General features: G+C 44.9%; 1 protein-coding gene across 1 annotated transcript in view; it reads left to right on the plus strand.

Moving 5' to 3' along the window:
• Nucleotides 1-4,854: 4,854 nt before the first annotated feature.
• TRABD2A (TraB domain containing 2A) overlaps nucleotides 4,855-12,778 on the plus strand; it is a gene marked incomplete at its 3' end in the record, with an annotated part of 82,668 nt that continues 74,744 nt past the window's right edge. The window contains exon 1 of the mRNA XM_080638441.1: nucleotides 4,855-5,112. Within this exon, the coding sequence (XP_080494567.1) occupies nucleotides 5,011-5,112 (102 nt within the window). The 5' untranslated portion in view covers nucleotides 4,855-5,010. The remainder of the gene's footprint in view (nucleotides 5,113-12,778) is intronic.

Raw genomic sequence — 12,778 nt, forward strand, 5'->3', positions numbered from 1 at the left:
CAACTCTGACAGTTTTGCTAATTTTCTTAAAGCCAGTTAGAAAACCAGAACAAAATGTTTTCTCTCAGGGAAAAACCTCCCCTCTTTGTGGAAGTCTTTAATTACAGCTGCTAAAAAATCAGGATAGCTTTTCTTCCCAAAAGATATCCTGAAAAAAGTCATGTTAGTTTAATGGATAAGCTGAATTAAATGCATTTCTACCTGGTTTAGACTTTCTTCACTTGTTCCACAGTGAAGTTGTTCTGATATTTTCTGGAAGACATCAGAAATCTACTTATGTAAACTGGAGGTTTTACACATTGTGAATTCTTCCTGAGGGGCTCAGGCTTCCCAGCTGCTTCCCAGGTGGATGACTCTGTGTGCAGGACCAGGATCCACCTGGGCTTCCACGGCTGATTGCTCCTGCATCTTTCCTCCAACCCACTGAAGGGCCTGAGAAGCAAGTGGGAAGAGAAGAGAGACTCTTGCATCTCTCCTTTCCAACACCTAAGCTGCTTTTTCTCGACTAGTAGGGCTGAGGGCCGTGTATGGGTTAGCAATGGAGCTACCATTCCCTGAGAGAGAGACGGACTAGCCTTCAGAGTCCTACATTTCCCTTCCCACCCTGCAGAGCAGGTTCGGCCAATGTGCTTACTTGAGATTTCATGGTGCAGCAATGCTCAACCAGAGCAGCACTAAAGCATTAGATGGTGAGGGTTAGTGATGGACTGATTGGCATGGAACATGCCTTTTTGTGGACAAAATCAGTTAATATCACTCAGACTATTTGTGCTTCACCACGGAGCTTTGGTCTGTTTCTGCTTCTCTAGTGGCAGTATGATTAACAACTCAACTCAGATATATAAACACCTCAAGATATACAGTACTTCCTATATGCATGAGATATGGGGGCCCTTTTTACTGTGTTCAATAAAATAATGCATTAATCATATTTATCTTGACAGTGCTTTTCATTCTTTTGTCCTCACATTATAAATTAATAGCTGAATAATTCACACTATTTTTACTATTTTGTTAGCATTTTATTCACACCTTTTAAACAGTTTGGGCTTTGATAACACTCTTATAAAGACTATTTTCAGACTCGGGAAACAGGTTTGTAAGCTGCCCTTTAACTCTTTCCAGCCTGGCTTCAAATGATCCTCTCTTTTATTTCTAAAGTGCTGGGGCCTAGCACAATTCAGAGCTCCCTGTTCTGATCATGTACTTTCTCTTCACCTCCTTTCAATGCCTAAGAGATTTATTTTTGTTTAGCTTTCTCTCTCCATTCAGATTGAGATTACTATTATTAAGATGTGTTTAGAGAACAGAATTCCACTCTTTACTCTTTATGTTTGGCTTCTGGCTGACTATACTTGATAATTACATGTAACCACTTCACTTTGTAATATATTCCCCATATTTCCCTTCCAGCTGACCTAACACTTTCATACAGTAACATACTACAAAGTTCACTAACCCTTTTTATCTAGAGGCATAATTGGGGCTCTGTGTTCCTGAATCTCTGAAGTCCACATCAATCCTTCTAAGCAAACTTCCTTTCAAATGCAGATAGAGTACTTTTTCTCAACTTTGTGAAGAAAGCTCCTTTGCCTCCTTTATTATCTGCTTTATGATATCTTTTTCATAATTTTAAATTGTGGTAAATCCTCATGTTTAACTTTAATCATGTTTAAAATCTATGTTGAATTCAAAACCAGCCAAATCCTCTTCGATAGTGGGTAAATCTCAGCTGACCTGCCTGTTAATGGAGTGTGAATATAATTCTGTCCAGAAGTCTGTGCAAATCGCTTTCGTGGCAGCTTCTTTTACTCAAGGCTTGCTGTGTTTGGCTGTATGAGGTGGCTTTCTTTCCCATTCCCATTTCCTAACATTGTTGATGTTAGGTAGCAAAAGCACCATGAACAAACTGGAGGTTTGTCAGGAGGGCACACACTGTATGCGCACGGTGCCACGTGTGCAAATGGACATATGCCATCTAAATCAGCATGTGCAGAACTTTTGGACTGTGATCCTCTGCAGATCTGTCAGCAGTAACACCCACTTGAGGAGGCTTTTGCCTCTGATAGACTCTCAACAATTTCCATATAACTTCTCTTATGGCCTGGGAAACTGATTCAAGTTAAATATCTGCTGACAAAACAAGCCCCATACAACAAACCCAAGCTGTTTTTCACACATAGCCCAGGTCACTACTTGGTCCCACCTGTAGGCATGCCTAAAAGCTTGAGATGTGAGTGTGAGCAACCACCTGTGTATGACAGCTGCTTAAACTCTGACATTGTAAGAGACATGGCTGTGGTGCCTGCTCTTTCAGTTATCTTGAATTAACTACCAACCAGACAACTCAGGTCACAGACTCTCTGGGGTCTAAGGCCCTGATCAGAAAAGCATTTAGGCGTGTGCTGCAGTTTACCCTTTCTATGCAACATACATAAGCATATGCTTAGCCTTAAGCACATGCTTAGCCTTAAGCACATGCTGAAGTCGTACTGAAATAATTTTGCAAGGGACTGGGAAAAACAAATCCCAGTCATTCTATGAATGGGACTTTATTAAATAATATTGGTTTTATCTCTTAGCTTTCTGTTAATAGGTCTAGGATGTCGCTTTCTACTGAGACATTGCAGTGAAAGTATAAATTCCTTTGAAAGTCTCTGTAAAACATTCAACTTGTCCTTCCTCATTGCCTATTTTCCACTGGCAATTCACCAGAAAGAATGCATTTCCCACCAGATCAAAAATAAAGCCAAGCAGCATCTTAATCTGCATTGCTTGTATGCCTGTGAGCTGTGTGTTTCAGAAAGCGTTATGCATTTTGCTACTTTAGAACCTTAAGCGACTAAAAATGGTCACACAGAAAGTAGGAATTCAGTCTAGCAGCACATCTCTATGCCATGAAAGACTTATTCTTGTTCTCTATAGCTTGATCTAGATATTGCATGAATGTTATCTGGCTTCCATGCCAAAAAATGCATACCAATTAAAATAGTTGGGGATTATAAATGTTGTATATAGCATAAATGCCATATTATTTGTCAGGTAATGCTTTTTGTTCTAAATGGCTGGCATGACCTAACAAAAGAAGATGCATTACACGTATTATCAATGTCATTCTTCTCAAAATCCAATGTATTAAGAAATACAGTAATGCATATAGGACAAGGCAAGACAGTGAAGGGGTTTGCTTCTGGATACCTTCTTCTAGAAGCAACTATTTTGCACCACAAAACTAGGCTATCTGACCAAATGTAAAAAATGACAATTTCTTCAAGTTGGTGGGAACTTTGCCATTGACTCTGAATCACAGTTTAACCTTAGGTTTAAATTTAATCTTAGGGACAGATATTTGGATCTCTGGCATTGGAAAAGATGAGTTTAAAAGTAAGAAAAGGCTAAAGCTAAATAAACAATGACCATTTGAGTCAGGAAAGAGCCTGAAACAGTTGGTTTGCAGCTTGCCTGTTGCTTTGTGCATGGTATTTCCATAGACAGAGCAACATTATCAAGAAACTAATTGCAGCCTTTTAAGACCATCGTTGTTCACACAGTGTACCCAGCCCAGGCGTAGGTCAGGTCCACCAGCTGTTAAAAAAGAAAAGGCAGAAGCATCTCCATTCTTCCCACAGGAAAGTGAGTATAACAGTGACTACTAAAGTAGAAATGGTAAAAATACTGTTACTGAATGTCAAGAGAAGATGGAGAAATGCATTTCGGAGGATGGTCTGAAGAAAAGCAGCACCTTATTCTGCTACTTAAACTAGCAGATGCCAGTTCATAGAGTAGTGTAACTTTTCCCTCTTCGTTTGACCTTTGTTATCTTTCTGTTTACGTCTTCAACAGGTTTTGGTTTCTTCTGTGTTTGGAAGTCCTTAATTAAAACAACTGGGGATGGTGCAGGAGGGAATGTACATGGAATAGCACCATACACTGTGGTGGGCAATGGAGAGTTAGTATTTTAACTTTAAAGGTTTTCTTAGCTTAAGCCCTGAAGGTGTTAACAGTTTTGCTCTATGTGAATTACACATGCCATATTAAAATTATCAGGAAGATCCTATCACAAGTATTTTGAAAGCTATGGAAGTTTATTCTTTGAACGTGCAACAGAGTAAATACTGACATATTTCTGGCCTTGCTCAAAAGTTTTAAGAGTTATTAGCAATATGTACTTTTGCGAGGCTTTAAATACCAATCTCCTTAGCAAACATGGCTGAATTTTGCAATTAAAGATGGTAATATGTCTTTGGTGCATTTTTTATCTTAATATGTCTTTGGTGCATTTTATCTTTTGGTGCAGTGGACACACAGTTTTGGCACAGGGCTTCTTGAAACAAGAAGACAAGAATGAGTCAAAATAGTTCCTCAGTCCGAAGTTGACAGACAATAAAGAGACCTGGGGAGAAACTACAACATTCAGATTTCTATGTACTTCAGGAGAGCTGCATGCTGGGCAGAGACCGGCAGGAAAGGCAAGAGGCAGGCAGGCTGGCCAAAGAGGAGGCAAGGGACGGGGTCGTTGGACTCCCTCCCTCAGACCCCGGGTGCAGCGGGGTGCGTGGGGGGCTGCCGGGGCGGCGAGCGCATCCACCCCAGTCCCCCGGGGCCAGCCCGGATCTTGCCGTTATGCGGCTTCTACTTCAGCCGGGAAGAGGAGGCGGCGGGGCACGGAGGATTTCTCTTTCCCCCCCCCGATTCCGCCCCACTGCCCGCCCCCGGTGCGGCGGGCCCCGCGCCCTCCCCTTTCTCCCCCCGCCCGGCACGGGACCCTTTAAGAGGAGGGGGCAGCGGCTGTAGGGCTTGGCCAGGGGACGGGGCCGCTCCTGCAAGGGCTCTGGTATTGGGTCTACCGTCAAAGAAAATAAAAAAAAGGGGGGGGAGGAAGAGGGGAAAAATAAAAAGGGCCAAAGAAGGAGAGTACGAATACAAACAGGGGGGAAGAAAAAAGGGAAGTGTGAAGAAGAAGGGACAAAAATAATAGAAGGAAACTTGTGCCAAGTGGGAGCGAGCGGGATGGTGCGCCGCGGCTGGCTTTGCCTGCTGCCGGGCTCCCTCCTCCTGCTGGCCACAGCGCGTCAGAGCCGCGGCCCCGCCGCCTGCCCTCTCCGAGGAAAGGTAAGAGCTGGCACGGCGGGGCTCTGCCGCCCGCCGCACCGCACAGCACCGCACCGGCCTGCGGAGCCGGCAGCACGAGAGCTGCCGCTGTGTGTGTGCGTGGGTCCGGATCTGGACCGGGGCGCAGGGCGGTCTCTTTCCCTCGGAGGCGGCTCTACCTGGTGTGCGGCGGGAGCGGAACGGGGCGGGACGGGACAGGACGGGTGGTGTCTCGGGGCTTGGCATCGGGTGGGGCGATCACCGCTGGGTCCTGATAGAGGTGGAAGGCCCTGGGATGACCCCCAGCGAGACTCGGTGCTGCGCAGTGTGGAACGAGCTACGCCGGTCGCAGCGGCACGGGCTCTCCTGGAGTGACTTGCTGCCAGCATCCCTCGCTGGAGGTAGGGCAAGGTTCGGACCAACCTGGTCGTGCCCCTGAAGTGGAAGGACAGTTCTAAGTTGTGTTAGGTTTCGCTTGTCCTCTAACTTGAGCAGCCTGACTGTACTAAACAGAGCAGCGTGGCCTGGCCCGGCTCTGAAGGATGACAAGCACAGCTGAGGGTCCCCACTGCAGGTTAGGGGTGATGTTCTGTCCAGTGTGGAGCTTGTGAGTAGGGTGTCATTTCCATTAAAAATCAGACATTGATTAGAATACAGTTCTTGTTGAAGTTTCAGAGGAATTTAGTTTGTTCTGATGCACTCTGTTAGCGTTAACATACCATGTGTGCAGTCTGTTGGCGTCTGCTTGGACCTGGAAGCAGGCTGACTGGAGGTGCTGTGCACCTGAGAGGCTCCTGGGACATAGGTCTCACCATTTATGTTCATCTCTTGCCCCAGGCAGGGTTACCTCCTCCAGCGCATCTGTTAAGAAGTGCAGACCTGCTGCACTGGGAAGATGCCAAAGCAGTGGCCTCACTGCCGGGTAGGTGTGAGAAAGCTTTGCAACTATAAAGAAGATCTCTTCTCTGACATTTCTCTTACCTGCACACGCATCTTCTGGTCTAGGGACCTTGCTGCCTCCAGCTGAGCATGCTGCCCCCCATGCAGAAGGCTGAAGTATCTCTCAGAATTTAGGGCACTGCCAATTCAACCTTATGCCAAGCTATGTATGTGCCTCACTGGAGGTGTCTGCCTCAGCTAGACAGAGCTTAACTCTGCTGTGGAGGATGGTGCCTTACCAATTTGCTTCTGCCTGGAACCAGTTTGTGAACTGGATTTATAGGTGGCCAGCCGTCACACTGCCATAAAGCCAGGTCAAGCCTCTGGAGTGAGTGCACTCTTCCCCTTAAGGGCATGGAGTGTGAAAGGTGTGGGCTGGTGCAAATCAATTGCAAGGAGCTAGTGAGAGCAAGAAGGAAGGGAACAGCCCCTGACAGGCTGAGCAGCAGAGGTCCTTGCAGAAATGTGTAGTTCACAATTTGGTGGGACACACAGGGAGTTTCCCTCAAGAGCCATTGACTGGACTTCTGCCAGTTACCAGCAAATCTGGAGGTGAAATGTGTTAATGGTATCTCATTATCTGCTGATTACTCTTGTCATTAAAATGGGAGACCACCTGTAGTTCTGGAATTGGCAGGCTGTTTCCTAGGATCATTAGGACAGTGGTGGTAAGCCATATAGGAATGGCAGCATCTGCCTTATTTGCGAAGATGTTGGGTGCATTCTTATTGATATTTACACCAACCTCTTGGGAAAAATATTCCTTCTTGTCCCTGCATCATCAGGGAAGGATTTTTGTTGGTTTTTGTCTTAATTCTTTATGGTATCTCTTACGTCTCTAGATTACCTTTCTTCTTTTTATCAGGTTGCCTAAAGCTTCTGTCATGAAAGAAATATGTGCATCAGTGCCTGGGAGAGAGAAGCTGCTATTTTAAGGAATGAACATACAGTACTTCAGAGGGCTTTCTCATCATCACTCAAAATTATAGTTAAAGCTGCAACCAATAATATGTCCCATCATATTTTTTTTTTTTTTTTACTAGATATATGGGAAGAAAGGAAGGCTTTAAAAACAGTTAATCTAAAACAAAGCATGCTGAAATCCTTTGCGTTATATTCCATTTACTAAGTAATGTGGTCTGGTGATGCTGTCGTTTTGTTTAACGTTGGAGTGGACTGGTAAATTTAAAGCCAGAATCCAGGGATTCACAGCTGAATGTTTGTGTTTGTAGCTGGTTAGTGTTTTATGATGCGTTGTTTCTGATGGGGGGGCCAATTAATTTAAATAGCTACCTTTCCCCACATGCACTTTGGCAGAGCAAGTGATCTGTCTGCTCCAAACCCTTGGCTTTTTAGTTAAAGGTTTTATTTTTATTTTTTTCCTTCTGGCAAATGGAGACCGAATACATGTTCTTTTCATACTTGTAGCCAGTGCAGTATTTATCTCCAGACCAGTTCTGTTTACAGTCTTAAGCTGAGTTTGAGAGTGCCGGTAATGCAAGTGGGCAAAAGCTCAAGAGAATGATTATTAAAAATGTGCTAGCATTTCTGTGTGCATTACAGTAGATGCATGAGGCACTTTACGTAGCAAGTAAAGGCACAATCTTTGCCTCAATTAGGTATAAATGAACGTGACAAGATACAATGCCGGGATAGATAAGAAGGAGGGAGAAAGCCATATAGGGAAGGTTATAGGGCTTCCTGCTTGGCTGAAATACTGCATGCCACATGCTCTGCTTCTGTAGCAAGCAAAAAAAAAAAACAAACCCAAACCAACAAAAAACCCAAAACAAAAAACCAAAGAAAAATTAAGATAATATTGCAGATTGAGAAACAATCCAATCCTGATCTGAGGTTTGGGAGATGTGGGTGTGAGGCTGAGTGGTGAGTATGAGGGTTAGGGGTCCTGAAAGACACTGAAGCCATAGACGGCACCTGCCTGTACAGTGAGTCACACATTTTGTGCTGGACAATGTATAGTCTACATAGATGTGACTGACAGAAGATGGCAGGAAGCAGAAGTGACGCAGAAGGAATCTGACCAGGTGTAGGTTTCCCATGTCTGGAGTTCACATCCAGTTGCTCAGTTTTTGGACAGCAGTTTTTCTTCCCCTCTGAGACTCCGTTCCTAATATCACCACAACCTGCCCTCATCGATTTGTTTGTTTTGTTTGTTTGTTTTTAAACTTCCATGCTTTTCTTCTAGATGGTCAGAGCACTGCCACTAGTTGCATTCTTTGTTCCTTCTGGTTCTTGCTGCAATATTTTCTGTATGTTTACCATAATTTTACTCATGACAGTCAGTGTGTCATTCGGCCCAATTTGAGCTTGTTTCTTGGAAGAAAGATTGTGCTTTTTCTGCTCCTCTTCAGCAACACTCTTCCAGCAGAATCACTACTGCCTCACATGAAATGATGCATGATGTCTGACAAACACAGTGGTATTTGTGTATTTGAAGACTACAGGTTGCATCCTATGGTTGGATCTATAAATCATGCTGGAAAAACAATCTGCTGCGGGTAGTTGAAATGAACAGAAACTGAGGGTTGTGGGGTTGGGGTTTTTTTTGTTTGTTTGCTTGTTTGGGTTTGGGGTTTTTTTGTGTGTTTTTTGGTGTGGTTTTTTTGTTTGTTTGTTTGTTTGTTTGTTTTGGTTTTTTTTTAATAGATCTATTAGCAAGATAATGAAACTACCTCTCAGATAGAGCCTGTGTTTTGGTGAAGTAGGTAGAAGGAAGGCAGGAGGTCATGAGATTTTCCAGTGTCACCAGGTACGTGATTATAGAGCAGGTGTTAGGATATGAGCTCTGGTTTCAGCTACTGATCTGCAAAACATCACTTTACTCTCCTGGTCTTCAGGACTTTTTTGTTCTTTACTAGACCCTTCCTCAAATCCTGAGGAAAAACCCTTGACGTGCATTATGCTTTTTGATGATTTTGGCAGTGCCTGACACTATTGTCCTGTCATTTTGGGAAAGCGTTGTCTGGTCTTTTGTATCCCCATTCCATCTCCTGGCAGGCAGTGGTGTTTGGATTGGGAAGCCCTGGTTGGGAAGAGAGGCTTCCCAGTCTCACGGTAGGGAGTAAATCCCATAGGTCCCAGTGCGTTGTTTCTCTAACAGTGTCAGCCTGAGCAGCTTCTTTTCCTTCTCCCTCATTCCCCTGCTGGCTGAGGTAAAGCCTTTCTCCTTTTTTGTTCCAAACAATTTTTTGGCTGGGCTGATATCCTTAATCAGTTCACAGCCAGCTCTTTGTCACCTGGGATGGTGAGCCTGAGGAGAAGACACTGTGCCACAGTGCTGAGCATCCAGAAGTACTTTGATCTGGCACTGTGTAGTGGGAGGTTAAACTTGAGGCACAAAGGAGGTCTGGTACAGCTAGCGTGACACTGCCTCAGGTCTTGGTATGGCAGCAGACTGAGAGACCTGTGTTCTCTTGCATGATCGCCACTCTCTTCCTAAGGCTGCCCCTCCATTTTTTTCCCATTGCTCCTAGTTTTTCCCATCATGAGTAATGCAGTGAGTATCACCTGTAAATGACCTGTAAACAGTGGAGACAGAAATAATTGATCTTGATATATATATATATATTAATCTTGATCTGTATATACGTGAACCTGACTTTTTGTTCTTATGCTGCTGAAAGTGAAAATCCTGGAGCAATACAACTCAGCTTTCTTAAGCCTCCAGACACCACTTTGGCTGTAATTTGTGCTGGTTTTAAAGCACCCCTTCCTGGTGTAACAGCTGTGTATAAGGATCCTACTGCAAAGAAAAATTAGGTTGTAGCACCTTTATCTAGTGCATGCAGTCAGGGAAGTGAGGTGAGAGAGGTGCTGCCAGTGTTGGCGTGTACTGCAGTGCTGAACAAGCCTCAGCACTGCTCCTGTGCTATCTCACAGCCACCTAGAACATTGTTTTAACAGATTCCCTTTTACGGTCTTGGGGAGAAATTATAGCCTTGGTTTTCCCTCTCTGAAGCTGCAGTGAAAACGTGTGAGTACCAGGAGGTGACAAGAGACAAGACAGTGCCAGAAGGTACAGCAGGGGAAGAACAGACCTGCTCAGGCACACCAAGGACTTTGCCCCATCCCCTTTTACGCAAAGCTGTTTACAGGGGTCTGGCATGGAGGTAAAGCAGTGTTGGAACTCCAGTTTCTGCCTCCTGAGGAAAACGGAGATGTCAAAGGAGTATGAGGCACTAGCATGTCCCAAACAGCTGTAAATGGCGGTAAACTGAGGCCTGTTGCCTGATCCCCTCATGCTGGCTACAAGTAATTCTGAGAAGGGAGGTCCAAATGGCCCTTGGGGTGGGTTGTCAAGTTCATGACTGCTCCTGTTGGTGTGGAAGCATCAGCAAGAGTGCCCAGCTGCTCTGTTTTGTAAGGTCTCAGTCTCCAGGACTGTGTGAGAATTTTTGCTAGGTCTCATCCTGCTTCCTCTGCCTGTGCTGCAGGCTCTTTAAAGGGAGACTTTATTTACTCTGTGCCTGGTGGCGTGTGTGATTTCCTCAGTGGTACCACTAATAGCTGTCAGTATTACTCTGCTTTCAGTATCCAATTGTGAAAGCTGGGGGAATTTAAAAAGCAAAAAGTAAGGGTACAATGCCAAGAGCCTTACTAACTTGCCTGTGTGCAGTAGTCAGGAGCAGTGCTGATGATCCACATTAAAGCCTAGTATCATTCAGCTAGTCTTGAGCCTTCTGGCTAGGTTTATTCAGGAGCTGAATTGAAGTTTTAAGCTGGCTGGTGACCATTTGTTACTTACAAATCCTTGCAGTTGTGGTTTTGCTGTGCGCTGCCTCATACATGATCAGACTTGTGCAAAGTGAAGGAGTGCTGACCTCCCGACCTAGTGCCTGTCCCAGGTGTTTTATCTTTTTGCTTGCTTATGGATAGCAACCGGCACTTCTGCTCCTTCCTCCTGAAAGCTGGCTGACCACTACTTCAGTTCATTTCTTACCAGGTGGTGTGTCTCCATTTTATCCTTCTGACTAACGACAGGAGTGAGCCCTGTCTCACTTCCCTCTTTGTGTATTCATTTCCAGTGTTCTTGCTGGGTCTGTGTCAGATTCATACTCATCTTTTGCCCTACTTCTTTTTTACCTTTGGGTGCTGCATCATGTTTGTTGTCTCTTCTTCCCATGGTCTTCATGAGAGTTTTTATTGTCTGTTATTCAGAAGTGCATTCCGGGGCTGTCCTATAGGATCCAGAGTGGTAGCATGGTGTTATCAAGGCCTGAAGTATCCTTCAGGCACTCAATGTGTCTGAAGAGCCCTTTAGAGTATACTTGGTTTGTTGGTCTGTGCTGGTAAGCTGGGCTTGTGCTAGCACTTTGCTGAAGTGCTGCCTGATCTTGGCCTGGGTTTGATGTAGAGAGCTGCTGGAGGAGGTTGTCTGGGATGAGCCATTGCAGAGCAGTCTTTTAAGATTAACCTTTCTGACCCTGGGTCCTTAGTATCAGAAATTTATAGGCAGTGTGCTTCCAATAAATTCCTCCAAGCAGCCTGTTCTGTATTTGGCAGTCGGGCAGGCTTCTTGGATCAGCACGCATGCACACTTAGCCTCAAAGCTGAGGTTAGAGTTATCTTCTGGCTAAAGGCTGACCAGATGTTTTGAGTACATCAGGAAGCCTGTCTTCTTACTTAGACATGCAAAGGCTACCCTTTCCTGTCTGTGCAGACAGAACGGTTTGTGTTCATCCTTCCAGCGAGGACCGCAGCACCAGAGGGATGCATGCTGTAGGTGATAGAGGTCATGCCTGCTGCTGGTTTAAAATGACTTGGCAGGTTGCAAGCAGGATCCATTTTGCCCTGTCTGCCCTCCTGCCCTGTGGGATTGCTTAGGGTTTCACCACAGCCCTGTACTCTGGTAATTCTGGGGTGCTGTGAAATCAACTTGAGGTCTAATTCCGACTTTGTGATGGTTTTGGTTTTTGAAATATTAAAAAAGCTAATTTAAAGAAAGAAGCTTTTTCCTCCTCTGTGTTTGTAAGAGTATGTCCTGAAACCACAGGCTGTGTTTGGCCTAGAGAATTTTTTCCCTTATTTTCCAAGATATTGCATGTGCTTCTCTGCTCCTTAAGAAAGTGGAGAACTGGGCTGTGATGGGTCTTGACTGTCTGCCTGTCTGCCATGTGCTACATCCCTGTGCAACTGTATTTCTACCTGCTCCAGCAAGTCTGCCTGCCAGTTGTGTTTTGTGTTACTCATTTGTCTCATTTCTTCCTCAGAGTGGAAGGTTCTCCTGAGATGCTGTAGCACCTTCTAAGTGTCACAGCCATTTCTTTGATTAAAGGTGCTTGCTATGCTGAGGTGAGAAGCATCAAGGTGAAGGTGATTGAAATCCTGCTGTCCTGCTCTGCTTCAGCAATGTGATATCAGCTTCTGATGTCAATGAATGGTGGATGTTCGATAAGCCTCTTGCCTGGAGCATGGCCTGCTTGGGCTGTGCTCTGCTGCTGGTTGTGGTAGATACCCAGGTGATGAGCTATGCTGGTGTTGCTATTGAGAAGACCCAGTGTAACCTGTCAGGGGGAGAAAGCCAAGGCTAGCCTTATTGTGTTTTTAATTGATGAAAATTGAATTTTGACCTCAGGAAAAAGGGTGGTCAAAGAGGACTCTGTGTGAGCAGAAGCACTTCAGGAAAGGTCCATGCTGGCAAGCTGCTGAGCCTGGTGACCTGTTGGCTTGGCAACATGTTTTCCTTAAGGCCTGTACTGCAGTGGTCCTGTCTAAACGTCTGTACTCA

This window comes from Psittacula echo, assembly GCF_963264785.1.
Source record: "Psittacula echo genome assembly, chromosome: Z".
Lineage (NCBI taxonomy): Eukaryota > Metazoa > Chordata > Aves > Psittaciformes > Psittacidae > Psittacula > Psittacula echo.